The 16,086-nt window shown below is 41.4% G+C and overlaps 1 protein-coding gene across 1 annotated transcript in view; it reads right to left on the bottom strand.

Annotated features, from left to right (window-relative positions):
- The window catches only part of cntn4 (contactin 4), a gene marked incomplete at its 3' end in the record, with an annotated part of 172,521 nt that extends 160,164 nt beyond the window's left edge, over window positions 1-12,357 (bottom strand). Inside the window, exon 1 of the mRNA XM_080424933.1 lies at window positions 12,265-12,357. Coding sequence (XP_080281059.1) covers window positions 12,265-12,319 — 55 coding nt within the window. The 5' untranslated portion in view covers window positions 12,320-12,357. The remainder of the gene's footprint in view (window positions 1-12,264) is intronic.
- Window positions 12,358-16,086: the final 3,729 nt, after the last annotated feature.

Raw genomic sequence — 16,086 nt, 5'->3', positions numbered from 1 at the left:
TAAAAATATTTTTAAAATATTATTTGCATGTAGAATTTATTTGTATCATTTATTTTGTAGCACTAAAAGACAATATGTCTCAAAACACTGGCTGACAGTTGAATTATTGCCAACAAAATAAATGTTAATTAAAGAAATGAAGACAAATACTGAATCTCTGAACATTGGCTTGCAGTTATCGCACATAGCCAAAATACAATAATAATATTAGACTTGTCATTCAGGATGGAAAATAAAGTTGTCCTTTTGGGGAGAAGTGGAACTTAGAAGTCATTTAAGTTTAGCGTGAGGGAGAGGGTCTACTCTGGGTTTTTTTTTAGGTCAAGGACCCCTTAGCTAAGGGAGAGATGAAGCAGGGACCCCCACTACATATTGTATAAAATTTGTGTTGCAGATTAAACCTTTTCATAGATTTCATAGATAGCTTCATAGACTTGTTTAACAGCACTGTCATCAGTGTATTTATCAGACATGTCAAACTCTCAGTACTTAGTAAAGTTGAGCCTAGGCTCTGTACTTGGTCTGCTCTTTCCCCTCTACCTCTTCTAAAGTTCCCCTCAGAATATAGGGATATTAGGGTTCATGTGGTTAATGTAAATAAAAGAAAAAGGTCCTATCACGCAAAGATTTGGAGACCCCCCTGTAGTAACTCTGAGAACCCCCTAGGGGTCCCCGACCCCCTGTTGAAGACCCCTGCTCTACTTAATATCTACACTACAGAAAACATTCAGTTGGACATTAAACACACACACACACACACACACACACACACACACACACACACACACACACACACACACACACACACACACACACACACACACACACACACACACACACACACACACACACACACACACACACACACACACACACACACACACACACACAGCTGACATTAATTAGTGATGTTGATTGCTATGTGGTCAAATGCGCATACAGGCTCAACGAGCCATCGTTAACCAGCTAGTGTTACACAGCTGACTGGCAATAATATGCGCATTTGTGTTGAAAACGCATCGCATCTGATCTAATCCAAGGAAGTTGGAGCAACTCTCTAAAATGGTGGATTTTAGTTTGGCTGGTCAATTTGAGATGACAGCAGCAACAAAGGTTAGTAGTAGACTTATATTTGAGATGTAAGATGATCAGTTATTATACCAGTCCTTTTTGACAACATTGACGACCAGCGCTACTCCTCCTGCGTGCGTCTCCCTCTATGAACGCCACGGGGCCACCGCGTGTGTGTGTGTGTGTGTGTGTGTGTGTGTGTGTGTGTGTGTGTCCGTGCGTGTGTGTCCGTGCGTGTGTGCGCGCGTGTGTGTGTGTGTGTGTGTGTGTGTGTGTGTGTGTGTGTGTGTGTGTGTGTGTGTGTGTGTGTGTGTGTGTGTGTGTGTGTGTGTGTGTGTGTGTGTGTGTGTGTGTGTGTGTGTGTGTGTGTGTGTGTGTGTGGAGAGGGGGAGGGCTGGAGAGCTCAGCCTGCAGATACAGCACGTTACAGACAGAGACTAGAGACTTCTCATTACGAGGTGTTTTACCGAGGGAGAACACTTCTCCATATGACGCTGTTAATGATGACTTTAAGAACGTTAAATACAATAATACAAATATTTTATTAATAAAATATTAAAAAAATATATTAATATTTTTTTATTATTTTTTTATTCCCGATCTTTTTTTGCCGATTCCGATCTTTTGAAAGTGACGTGATCGGCCCCGATCCCCGATCACGTGATCGGATCGGGACATCCCTACTGGAGTGTAAAGCCCTTCAACAGGAGTGGGATCCTCTGGGTCCCTCGGGAGCCGACACAAATCTTGCAATCACAATCACGATCACAATTTTCTTTAAAATGTCTGCGGGTGGGAATGGGTGGTTAAAGCGCACCTGAAGCAGGTGTGGTCGTGCTTTACTTTAGCTTGATATGAACGCGTTTATCTTATGGCTAAATGCAGAGGACAACGTAATTCCGAAGCAGTTCCGATAGGTATGTAGACTATGTACAAAATGCGTCTATTTAATAACCTAGTCCTGCCGAGCCCATGTGTCACTGTCCTTGATGCTGTAATAGCTGTATCTCTGTCTCGCTCTGTGTCTCTCTCTTTTTGCACACTCTCTCTCATTCTGTGTTTCTGTTTCTAATGTTTTTGGGTCTCAGTGGAAATATTATGGGCTTATGCGGTACTAGACAGTAATATTGAATGATTATGAGGGACTAAACGGCACTTACATTTTCCGATGAGCAACATGTTAGAGTATAGATTTGACCGGGGGTGGTCCCAAGGCTCTGGGGGCCCCCTGGGCTGCCCCCTGAAAATCAACGATTCGAGTGCCTGTTCATTTCTTCCTATTCCCAATAGCGTTATGTAGTTTCACATTTCACCAATAATGCGAGTTGATACTGGGAGTGAAGTGTAACCAATTTTTTTTTGTACACTGTGAAAGCAAGAGACAAACTAAGAGGCTTTATGCAACACTCCTAAATGTACCCCATAGCTTAGGAAAATATTCAGCTTAAGGGAAAACCTTAACTTTGACAGTTAAGGTAGTTTGTGCGACCGGGATTGCTTTGGTTTAGCAAGAGGTAGCAGCGCATGCTTCCGAACAACAAGTCAGGCATACCGACAGCAAGGTCTTGAGCCAATGGCCTCGTGTGCTGACAAGCTTGCTGTCCAAGTTGCATACCAATAGGGTGGGAATCAATTATATTTCACATTCACATATATTCTTGAATATTGATATGAAATCTATTTTTGGTGCAGAAATGTTGTCATGCAACATAGTGGGGATTTTAGCATGGTATTTTGTGGGCGCTGTTTTGTATGACTTCAGACATTGGTACGATGCTATTAATTGTGATGCAGCAAAATATACAGTATAGAGACTATTAAACGCTCCCAATATGAACGAGTGGCCTACTTGCCACACATCAGTGACGCTTGTGTCAGTGACGCTTTCAGTGTGTCAGGGCTTATGTTTCCATCTACTACTAATACTACTACTACTATTTATCCAAACACAAGTGTCATGCAAGGACCACCAATAATGGTGGAGAAAGCAGAAAATGAAAAGGTATTACTATGTTGTGACAGTTCAGGACCAAGGACAGTTACTATGGTCAACCACATTAACCCTCTGGGGTTTACTCAGGTAAAACAGAGTTACAACTGCACTTGAACTGCTTTTTTCCCATCTACACCAAATCTCTTCACCAAAGCATCGCAACGCGAATGCGCTGTTACCGGAAGCTCCACCCCTTCACTTGTGAGCTTCCTTTTTATTTTGTTTTCATTTTGTTTCTGTCTTTCGAAGTATGTTCGAGTGTTGTGTGAGCATATGTATTTGTTTTCATTGAACCCATTCTGTAAAAAAAATTGAAAGAAGGCAGAATCTGACTTGAGATATTAGGCCATGCCTAACCCCTGCCTCTCCTGTCATTACAGATACTGCCACTACCACATTCCTGTCACCTCAACTCATTCCTCTCAATGTATCAACCCTAATGTATGCTCCGTCGTGCGATGGAGAACGGCCGAGAGGTAGGTCGGCTATTCTCGATGTGCGACACTCAACGAAGTATGAACCCGGCTTCAGACAGTGCCAATCCTGCACTCCTCCACACCTGCTTCTCATCAGCTCATAATTGTTACTGCAATTTAGTGTTGTCTGTTAGATCATGCAGTGTTTGTGCTGTTCCAGTGCTAATAACTGTATTCTGTCCTACCAGTTCTAACACCGCCGGTTTGCCTGACTTACAATTCTGCCTGTTGTCTCTTACAACCCGTTACCCGTTATAAACTCAGCCAGCTTTTTTTTCACTTGCGTTTTGAACTGCTGTTTAAGGGTTTTGCACTGCAGCTGTTATCTTGACCTGTGTTTTTGCCCACCATCTTGGACTCTGTTTGCTGGTATTGAACTCCGCCTGTTCCCCAACTTTGCCTCTGCTTACCATTTGGGATTACTTGGATTACTGAGCTCTGCCTGTATTACTGACTACGAGACTGTGAACAAGCTTACCGTTTCATAAAACCCACATCTGTTCATCTGTGTCTAGGTCTGCTATTGAGTCTACTCTGTGTCAGATATTTGGATTAGTTTGAAACTTTGTTCCGACCTCTGCCTGCTTCACCAATCTGTGATCCTTGATCCCTTCCTTTACTCAATCAATAAATTCATTGCACTGAACCTGCACTGCCTCCGGTCATTTCACTTGGGGGAGAAAGGTCCTGTAAGAGTAACAGTATACTATTGTCAAAAGTCATAATTCCACTGTGAATTTGCTTTCAGAAATAAGCTTCCTCTGTCAACGTCCACCTCTCCCTCTCTCCCTGACCTATGGGCCAAAACACTAAACACAACTCACTGGCAAATTATGTAAATGTGAAAAAAACTTGAGAGCATTCTTGAATTCATGTATTTCACATGTAAAACACATGTAATACAATGTATTTAACATTTAATTTGTAATTAGAGACGTAGATTTGTTTCTCTCTTCATTCTCTCTTGAGGACACTTTAACGTGGCACATGGCTACTAATTGACTTTGGCTTTGGCTGGACGGTGTGTCTATCCACCCTGCCACTGGTATGACCTTAACACATCCACCGCCAAGGGCTAATCTCATAATGTACGCACCAGTGCCAAGGTGTTTTTGTTGTTTTTTTGTTTTTTTCATGTCGCCATAGATCTTGTTAAAATCCTTAAGATTGAGCGCTACACGGTCTGTTTACATCCGCGAGATCTCCCTGTATCTCCCAGTGAAAACCACGTGTCAAACGGGGCATCCATGTTTGAGTTAGAGCGGATTACGTTAAACAGTGAAATGCGAGGAGAAAAAACTACAGGAAGAGAATTGAGTTTCAGTTTCGTCTGTAGAATGGGAGCGGGCGTGATCGTCAAAACCGGATCCCAAATAATTCTATTTCCTGTCATCAAACCGGAAACGGAAGTGGATCAAAAAAATTCCGAAAGTGCACCCGGACCGCGCATGCGCGAAAAGACCGCAGCCCGTAGGGCTGCGGTCTCGGCGCTTAACAGTTGGATTTAACGGCCCGTAGGACTACGGTCTTGGCGGTTAATGTGTTAATTGAACAAGTCAGGAATTACATTTATTTAAAAATAAATAGACATGCGGATAACCATATTCTAGGCTTTACCAAGGCCCTCGATTTTCTTGGATAAGCGCAACTAGTTCAACCCATTAAGATCTGGAACGCATCTGTGTCACTTTTTTGATTTGAGCTAAAAAGCATTATTTTACACTTTGGCTATTAAAAAATTGCAGATCTACAAGCTCGTAGCGCGGCACCGAGTGCCGCGCTACGAGCTTGTGTGCAAATCTTTGAATATATATTCTTTTAAAGCGAACATTTGTAACTCAAATCTTTGCTTCTGGGGGTCCCTGGAACAACATATTTTGAGATGGCGGTCAGCAGCCAAATACATATAATTTTGGGGGTCCTTGACATGAAAAAGTTTGAGCACCACTGATATAGAAACATACGTTTTTTTTTTCAGAATACTGTTGGGATTTAGAAGACATTTGAAGAATCGGCTTCAGGTCTTAATGGGTTAAGAAGTGTTTTGGTGGTGAGGTGTTTCCTCCACACTCTACTTTACATTGTGTTCCCCAGTGGGCCCCAGGGCCCAGGGGAACACAAAGGAATACAAATGTGACACCAAAAAAAAGACACATTGTAACATGAAGCTATTTAGAGTCCAAACTCAAGTTTAGCCTTTGCACTTCCTATCAACCTTTTGATTGACATCTCAACCAAACCAATGAGAATACACTGAGTAGGTATCATTAGCTCCCTCCCATTTGATACTGGAATCATTCCAGGCGTTCTCCTCGACAACCTTTATACATTATCAATCTTTATTTCACCTCGAGAAACCATTGAGGAATGAATTACAATGGTATCGAGTTAGAAAAGTAATAATAAATAATTAAAGGTAAATATCAAATAAGGAAATTCATGTAAATGCACAAAGAATATAAGAATACAAGAACAGTGACTTCTCCTATGAGAACGCCCGGGAATGAGCAAAGCCATCATTTTGAATTGGCATCTGATGAAGACAGAGGGCACAGATGATCAGAATTGTTATCTGAATTTAAGCACTAACCTTTCCCTTAAAAGAGATTTAATTGAATCAGAGTCATGCCAGAAATGGTCCCCTCACCCCAGTAACACAATTACCATCACACAGTGACATTGTTATGGTGGTGTTTTTGTTATTCTGACCATACTACTTAAATCTGAGTGATCACTTTTTTTTTACTCTCCCTGACCTATGGGCCAAAACAGTAAACACAACTCACTGTCAAATTATGTAAATGATTACTTGAGAGCATTCTCATACATACTGTATTACATAGCAGTGGTCAAACTTTTTCATGTCAAATTGACACTTATTAGCCCACGGACCGCCATTTGAAAAGATATGCCAAGGACCCCCATAAGAGAAGATTTTTACGGCTATAGCAGTGATTTTCAACTATTTTAATTTCAACGACCCCCAGTTTGACATGCATTAGGCTACGGACCCCCATTTAATGGCATTTCTATCTCTGTGACCCCAATTTATGTTGTAAAATCAAATGTTAATTCAACTCTGAGAGTGTACAAATGGAACCAAATGGACCTGTTGAGGTCCATTTGGTTCCATTTGTACACTCTCAGAGTTACAGACCCATAAGGGTCCATTTGGTTCATAACTATCTATCATTTAGCTGGGGACCCCCTGGAACTCCCTCAAGGACCACTGGGGGTCCCCGGACCCCACTTTGAGAACCACTACAATACATGAATGGTGGAACTCTCATAGTCTAAAGCAGCTTGTTGTCGCACAGCGAAAATATCTACAAGCTCACATCCAAGTATAAAACAGGCTTAACAGTGTGCTACAGGGAAACAGTGGTTGTGGTGAATACAAGAGGGTTGTCAGTCAGCCTAAACCTTACAGAGTTGGACTTCTGTCGAGTGGAGTAGGCTACTGGTTCACATACAGCGTAGCTCGAGGGAAGTGAGTGAGTGGGGGGGTTAGTCTGAATGGGACTGTGCTCTCTCTTCCCTCAACAACCACTGTGTATGGCTGAGAGGCCCTTGAGCAGGGGAGTAGAGTAACTCGCTATCCAACTGAATGTATAAGACTTTGATCATGCAGAGCAGCAGCTCTAAGGTTTTTGATGTGTGCAAACTGAGTGAGCATAGCGTCTGTGCAAAAGTGTGCCTAGAGAACATTCCCCGGGTAAATAAACATACATAAAAAAGGAAAAAGTTGTCTTCCCTTTAATGAATCTTCCACTCTCAGATAAATATTTTATCTGAGAGCATAAGCATGGGCCAGAAAATGCCTTTGCTACAGAAGTGATTCTTAACCCTTTTATTTCAAGGACCTCTTTTATGCCTTAGGCCACAGACACCCTTTTGATAAGATTACAATCTCTGGGACCCCAATATAAGAATAGTTTTATTGTTAGACGTGATTTTGTCTTATATGGTTTGTCATTAAGGTCTAGAACTCCTTTACTATCTCTGCAGAGTACTGTTGGTATGGAGATAAGAAATAGCCATTCTTGAAAATTCTCTAGCCGTATTTACATACTTTAAAACTATTATATATTATTTCAATCTGATAATTGGTGCATTGCTCATTGAACTGTTGATGTAAGCCTTGAGCAAATTGGTCATTGCTGCTTAGGGGGTGATCACACCGAGACATGTCACTATAAACGCGTCACCAGCAAAACCAATGTTGTCCTACTGTATGGTCCTATGGCCTGGCACGCGCTCCTCTCTTGTACTAGGACGTCATTTATTTATTCATATGTTTATTTGGACGGGACAGCGCATATTAATGAACACCACAGTAAATACACCGGATTTAGCAAGAATGCCAATTTCCATCCGTAGCGCCCATACAGAAAACAAGCAACATTACAAAAAAGAGCACATATAAGCATTACTAAAAGGGTACAAACAGAAGAGAAAAAAACAGTAAAAAAGGCCTAGTTTTTACCTAAAATAAAAGACACTCAGGAAAACTTAAAGAGTTTTTTAAATGCACATACAAGTTATAATATTCTCCACTTTTCAGAGCAAGGCACAGAGTTGCACCGCTCCTTCGTGTTTTGATGCCGATCCATAGTTTTTGCCAAGGTGTGTTTGAAGTGTTTGTGACACATCTCGGTGTAAACACACCCTAAGGTTTAAAAAACGTATTCTTGCTTCAAACCAAAACACAGAAGATCCCTGTTTAAAATAAATCTGACAATTGAATGTAGAGGATACATGATGTTGTGTACACACAATCAAATCTCTGAGTTACAAATGTTTAAATTCACACGGAGGATTGTACTGTGTATGACTGCCCCTTCTGTTTTCTGTTTGATAGATTACAACTCAGCTAAGCCATGAAAGTGACAGCAACATTCTGGTTTGCACTCAAAAATGAATGTCAACAATACAGCAGCAAAGATAATCACGAAGAAGGGGTTAGAGACTTTATGCAGAATGCAATTATTCAAATTTGTGAAATGCTAGGTGACAGGAATACACATTGCCTATTTACTGTAGATAAATATTTACTGAAGATGTGTACAAAGTTGATCTTTGGAGAGAAAGTCCTCAGTCAATGGTAAATAGTTTGCCTCCTAGCATGCCAACTCATCTTCCATCGTCTCAGATGATGATTTGTGACTCCAAAATTATGTTTTGGGACATCTGATCAAGGTACTAAATTTCACAGGCCTACAGAAGAAGTATTGTATTGTAGCTGTTGATAAGGCTAATGTTATGCATCCTTGACGGTGCATTAAAGTTCCAATTGTACTACTCCTCCACAATGTAGTAATATTGTCAAAGCTGTGGTCGACTACACTAAAACCTTCAGAGCTTCCAAGGTTGGAATAGTCATACATCATATGTGGAAACACAATTAGCCTCCACTTAACCACAGGCGCCTACTTTGCGTCCTTTAAGAGTCCTTCTTCACCCATGAGGCATGAACAAATATATATATTGAGTGTTCTGTGTATACAGGCCTAGTTGTGCAAGGAAGTGTATTTAGGTATGAGGTGCGGTGGTATATACTATGCGGGTGTGTGAGTGTGAGTGTGAGTGAGTGTGAGTGTGAGTGTGAGTGTGTGTGTGTAAAATGCTGAGCCTGCCTGGGCGGCCAACCCCGTTAATCTGCTCCAGAAAGCATCTCAGGGGTGAAGAAATCAAAATTCTTCTGTGACAGCAGCACCCAAAATCTGGGGGGAAAGCTGCTACTGTACTGTGGGTGCAAAGTGTCTAACAGAAGTAAATGGAAGTGAAGGGGGTGCTGCTGCCATCATCATGTTAGAATAAAATGAGGCAACAAGCAGGAAATCAAAGATTCCGGAGCCAGCATGTGAGTGCATTTAGGGCAGTGGTGCAAACTGGGAAGAGTGACTCAGAGAAAATGTACTGTACCAAATGTACACACACGTGCGAGCGTGCGCACACACACACACACACACAGTCTCTCTCAGTTTAGCTATGCATCTTTTCACACACACACACACACACACACACACACACACACACACACACACACACACACACACACACACACACACACACACACACACACACACACACACACACACACACACACACACACACACACACACACACACACACACACACACACACACTTTAGCTATGCATCTTTGCTTTTTTCAGCTGACATTGAGTAGGCTGCTTGACCTTTTCTGTCTGCCTCATAATTCACCGTTGCATACGGTAACTATGCATCAAGAGCAGTGACCTGAAACAGTACACAGCATACTGGCATAACGTGTCTCAAAGGAGGAAAATATGTATTTGCTTTGCTTACTTGAAAATGTTTACTTTAAAAAACACCTTATTTGTTTTATAAGGAATGACTGGTTAACATAGGATTTAAAGGAGAGGAAAAGAGAGGAGAGGAGAGGATGAACTCGTCAGCCTGTGAATAAGCAGGTAAAACATTTTAAGATATAGCCTTCCTTTTATTGTCAACTTATAAAATAACTAATTCATGACAATGAGTCTGACGTGTGGATTGATATATCTCTACTAGCAGTGATAAATGTCAGATAATGTTTATAACACTCAAAGCTGTTGAGTATTCCATAGGTTAAAAAAAAACTGTACAATTCCGTTACACTAAAAACCTCTCATGAGGGCCTGTTGAAGGCATAAGATGCATCTTTCTTTCTTCTTTCAAGAGTCAGTTTGTAGCCATCATTAATTTTTAACAGCGACGGACTGGATAGTTGAAAATTGGTTCTTTGCTCCCACTTGCAGATTAAAAAGTTCTAAAATGTTAATTTCTGTCTTTTAAGGACACACCAGTTTCACAAGTCTGTGAAACACACAAATGGCGGTTCTTCTAGGTGTTGCTTAGTTTAGGCACTTTTAATGGTTCTATATAGCACCAATTGACAAAGGCGCTATATATCGCTTTTAAAGACACTGTGCATATAGCACCAAAATAAGTTCCCCTATGATTACAAGCCTAAAAGATCGGTACACATTTTCTCTATAGTCAAGTGATCGAGACGGATCCGTCCGATTTGTAATATTCCATCCTGATTGGCGAATTCCGAACATTGCTGGCCCACAATAACCTCGCTGACCTGGCAGAGCACTTTCTCTAGTTCTGCAATAAAAAGCTGGAAAGGGGATCGTGTGTGGCTCTATTTTCAACTCTTTGACCTACATTTCTTATAATGACATAATGACAGCCATTCAATTATGCTAAACATTTAATTATGAATATTCAGACACCGTCACTTTGAAGTTTTGGCTTAAATTGTGGCTACAATATTATTACTTTGAATATGTAATACCACAATGAATATGAGGTCAACAAACAGTTGGATCTTGAGCATCAAAGCAAGTTGGACTAACACTATTGTATAGGTATTCAACAATTGTTAAATTTAAAAGATGTCTAAAGGTTATCAGCAAGTTAACCTTCTTGCAGTAGTTTACAGAAGTGATCTCTATGGGCTATCATCTCCATGAACACTCATAGCATTCTGGTCAATTATCACCAGCTGCTTGCTGTGAGATCATGTGGGATTGATTGCTATTGGGATAGTGCTAAAATGTCTGCCCAGGAATAGCTAGCCCATGGCCAAGGATTCCCATTAAATAAGTCAAATGTGATTTAATTTAATGTGCAGGGCAGGGCAAAAGGTGCAGAACAGGTCGGTAAGTGTGTGTTGAGTAATGAGTAGGAGGGTTTTCCACAACAGTGACCTCATCAATAGAGCCTTTTCTTCATCTTGATTGGTATAATACCTCTTGATTAAACACTTTGAGTAATTCAACGTGTTCTCTGTTGACCCCACCTATTTGTAAGGGAGACAAATTAAAGTCCTCCATCAAAATGTGATCAATGCCAGAGAGCCGTAGGTGGAATGGGCACCATGGCAATAATGAGGCTATAATTCAACTTTACCACACATTCAACGAATGACGGACATTTTAAAAACCCAGTGATGGTGCTCAAGTTGACTCATATCCCCTTTTATACATCAGTTTGAAAGATGAATATCCTGCACCTCTTTTCACTACAATAAGATGACGAAAAACAGCCAACCAAAGATTATTAAATAATGTTGCAGTCATTAGAAATCACAATATTTGAACAATTGAAATGATGAGATGTGCTTGCTTGTTTGCTTGCTTGATTGATTCATTGATTGATTGTGCTCGACTGTGCCTTCATAAAATATTTTGTTCTTTGAAGTGGTATAATGTACTCTCTGTGCAGAAAACAGATTTCCATTTCACTGCACTTTCACTCTCCAGATAAAATATCCCATTTCACTGCACTTTCACTCTCCATATAAAATATCACACTTATTTCTAACAGCGCTGTCAATTCACATTTTCATCTTTAATATTTGTAACACGCTCTCCTTATTAATATTCACAACGTTAAAGCTAACCATCTCCAAGTGCCAACCTGAAACTCAGATACAACGCACTGAGGCAATATTGCCTGTAATTATTTACAAACAATTATATTACTCCCTTGTTTAATTAATCCCACACTTTATCTATCTAGATGGGGGAAATTATTACGTTCACTCACGGTTAGTCTATACGCAGATGCTCCATTTCAAATTATGGCTTTCAAATCGTAACCTGCCTCAAATACATCTGAATAAAGACTCACTCTTCACAAAAAGACCGTTTAGGCATGCATCAAAAGTTCTTAATAACATACTTTACCTGCAAGAGACCCCATAAGTGACTGCAGTACCAGCAGTTTCCATAGCAACATCATCTTCAATTGTGGGGTCAAAGAGTCTCACATCCAATCACAATGTATGGGCTCCTGTTGATACCTTTCCGTGTCCACAATCTGTATAAAAAAGAGACAAGTGAACAGAACACTGTGATATAAGGTACAAGACCGATCCTTATTAACACATTGGGTGCCAGAGGTTTATTAAAATATTATACGTTGAGTGCCAGCATTTCTTCCATCCACTTGCGTTATACATTTCGTGCTGTGAGAAGCCCCGACGTGGAAGTGCATGTAAACAAAGCGTGCGTGCGAGACGGCGGAGGGTCCCGACTAACGCCTGGAACAATAATATTTCCAACGCGACCCTCCATTGCAGCGTGATCGCCGATCGAAAACGGCTCGTTTCCACCACATTAAAAAGAAATGGAGATATTAAGCTTTTAATCAAGGAGATAACATTGAAAACGCCGACCGGAAGGATTTTTGACATGGAGCCAGATCCAGCCTCTTCTTCTCAGAAACTGCTTGGGTGATGTCAAAGTTTCGTTTTAGCGCCCCACGTGGCCCACATGTATAAAAATAGAATTGGGTCAAAAACGGTCCGGACCGTTTTCGGCACTTCTCGTTTGGACCCTCAAAAACGGTCCGGACCGTTTTTGGCATTCAATGTGTTAAGCATTGCTTTAAAAAATCTCTGGAAATTACTTTTAAAAACAAATGTCACGCATAAATGGCCCATCCATTACTGTAAAGAAAAGAATTAACTGCAGTATTCAACTAGACAAAGTGCTGCTCGGTGCACAGGTCTCCGACAGGTCCGGTAGGTTAGTGTGGGCCAGCAATGTTCGGAATTCACCACTCAGGCTGGAATGTGTAAAATCGTACAGATCCGTCTTGATGACTTGACTAAAGAGATAATATGTACCAATTTGCGTGATGTTTGGACAACATTTGTAGGAGTAATAAAAAATATATATATTTAGCAAACATCGGCCTCCTGGTGGCACTATGTGTTGAAAGGGTGGCATTTGTTCCTCAATGTAGTGTGAATGTGTGTGCAAAGTTTCACCGCAATCGGACGAAGCGTTCATGATTTGCAGCATTTTGTTCAAAACGGGCCACTTCTGCAAACTTTAGATGTCAATATTTGTGCTTTGCACAAATCTGCCTCCTGATGGTGCTATAACAGGCCCATGGGAAAATATTGGGGCAGAGGTTCTGCTCTGGCATCCAGGGAGTGTGTGTGCACAGTTTCGCTGCATCAAGCCAACGGTGCCGGAGATTAGCTGTACACAGACAGAATGACACACAATCTGCCTCACCACCATGAGGCAGATTTGAAAAATGTAGGATGGCATTCCTAGCCTGACAGCGTCAGAGTCCCGATCCCGACGGCCTTTGCTGCGTATCGCTCCCCATCTCGCTCTCCCAATTTCCTGTCAGCCTACTGTCCTATCAATGATAAAGGCATAAAAAGCCCCAAAAAATCATTAAAAGAAAGTAGAGATCGACAGGAAACGGTGAGAGAGAGATGGGGAGAGACATGCAGCATAGATCGTCGGGAATGGGACTCGAACCCACGATGCGCTTTCAGGCTACATTATAGCCTAGGTGCCCAGACCTCTACGCCAGCGGTCCGGGCCAGGATGGCATTTCTTCCTTGGCCTAGTGGGGATGTGCGTGCAAAATGTCACGGATCGCTGCGTTCATGATTTGAGGCATTTTGTACAAAACAGGCCAGTCCTGCAAACTTTGGAAGCCAATCAGGATGGAATATGAAATGATCTCATGATTATAAAGATAATCTGTAGCGATTTGCGTGATGTTTGGATAAAATCTGTAGGAGTAATACCCAAATTTTTTTTGTTGCAAAAATCAGCCTCCTGGTGGCAGGCTGATGTGACAGATTTGGGGCAGAGGTCCTGCTCTGGCCTCCAGGGAGTGTGCGTGCACAGTTTTGCGCCAATCGGTCCAACGGTCCCTTCTCACAGACGGACACACACACACACACACACACACACACGAGGACGGACGGACGGACAGGGCGAAAACATAGTCTCGGCCACGCCTTCAGCATGGCGGAGAGCCGGAGACAATGACAGCTGTGCCTTATTTGACAACACTGAGGTTCAGGTTGCTAGGGTACTACTGTATAGTAGTCCGTACAGTCCAATTGTATAAACACATATCATATTTTACTTTCAGTAGAATATATGATATGTGTTTAATATGTTCTGTACTATATGGGGGAAATATGAATGAAGCTACAGTTGAACGAGAGGATGAACCAGCCTTGGCTTGAGACTTGAGACAATACTTTACTCGACTTATGGATTGTGCTTTGCCAAGCATTTGAAAGGCCTTTTTTGCATTTGAAGAAAAAAAAGAAGACAACAAATAGATGATTTGGCTGTATGTTGTACCTTATGATGTTATCATGCAAATACATTACAAAGCTGTAAGTGTCCCTCATGCTATATACAGCATTTAAGGCAAAATAGGCAAAATATAAGAGCAATGCAAATTTAGCCAAGCATATGAGGTCATCTTTATACTCTCCTACCCACACCCACCTGTGATATTTCAGTAAGATGACTATGCTAACCTGAAGCTGGCCAAATCGTAGCGTACTGAGGGGTGCGTCGCTATCTCAGTAGTGTCTACCCCCCCCATATAAATAACAAACACATAGTTAGTCAAGCTTGATTTGTGTCTGCGTCCTGACATGAACCTTGGCACACTAAAGCCAGATGAAAGCTGATTTACGTGGATTAACCAATCTGCTCTGCCAAATGAATCTAATATAAATTATACTGCCGTGTGCCATGAATCTCTGTAGACTGTGGCAGTAGGCCTCAAAAACTGTCACTGTGTCACAGAGGTAGTCATTTTCAACACAGTCCAGCCTCTTGGGTAAAGGAAACCAAAACAATGACATTTTAAGGGGGCTTGGGGATGGGAATTGTCACAATCGAAATATGACTCATGACAACACAAATTACCCTCTCAATTACTAATTACTTATTGATACAACATTATAATATGGATTTGACATATTTATAGTCCAAGTAGTATGAGGGACTAGCTAGGATTTACATAATTTCCCTGGCTGGTGGTTCACTCTAATGAAAACACACCAGAATTACATTGTTTAATTCCCCAATCTCAAACTCAACATTTATATGCTGTCTAAGTACTTTTGGAACCAACTTGAAAGGTATTTTGGTTCAGCGTGGCCTATTTCTAAAGTATGGATGTAAATGGGGTGCAATGAGGGAATGCAGTGAGATGAATGCAGTTGAACACAGACTCTGAGGGAGGAATACTGAATAAGTCAGAGAAGAAGCTGTACTCTGAGAATTAAAGCAACACAGTGGGTTGGGACATGAAAGTACAGTATGTTTAGCAGTGCTTTTCTAAGAAACAAGATCATGTATCAACGTTTCTTTATCACAAAGTAGTTAAGATTCCACACAATCCTAACCATAAGGTACATAATTGTCTCCGCCAGGCCGAAGGCGCGCCCGAGACTATGTTTCGGGCCCTGTGTGTCCGTCCGTGTGTCCGTCCGTCTGTCGGTGAACAGCTAATCTCCGGCACTGTTGACCCGATCAACGTGAAACTGTGCACAAACTCCCTAAAGTCCGTTTTGAACAAAATGCCATCATGAACGCAAGCGTGCGATTGCCGTGAAACGTTGCAAGCACATTCCCTCTAGGCCAAGGTGCTGCTAAGTAATACAACTGAACAGAACAAGTTGGAGGGATATTACAGTATGTATGAAGCTTTGTCAGCATATATAT

This window comes from Gymnoscopelus braueri, assembly GCF_963280865.1.
Source record: "Gymnoscopelus braueri genome assembly, chromosome: 3".
NCBI lineage: Eukaryota > Metazoa > Chordata > Actinopteri > Myctophiformes > Myctophidae > Gymnoscopelus > Gymnoscopelus braueri.
The sequence above is the reverse complement of the archived record's forward strand: the minus strand, read 5'-3'. Positions and strand labels throughout refer to the sequence as shown.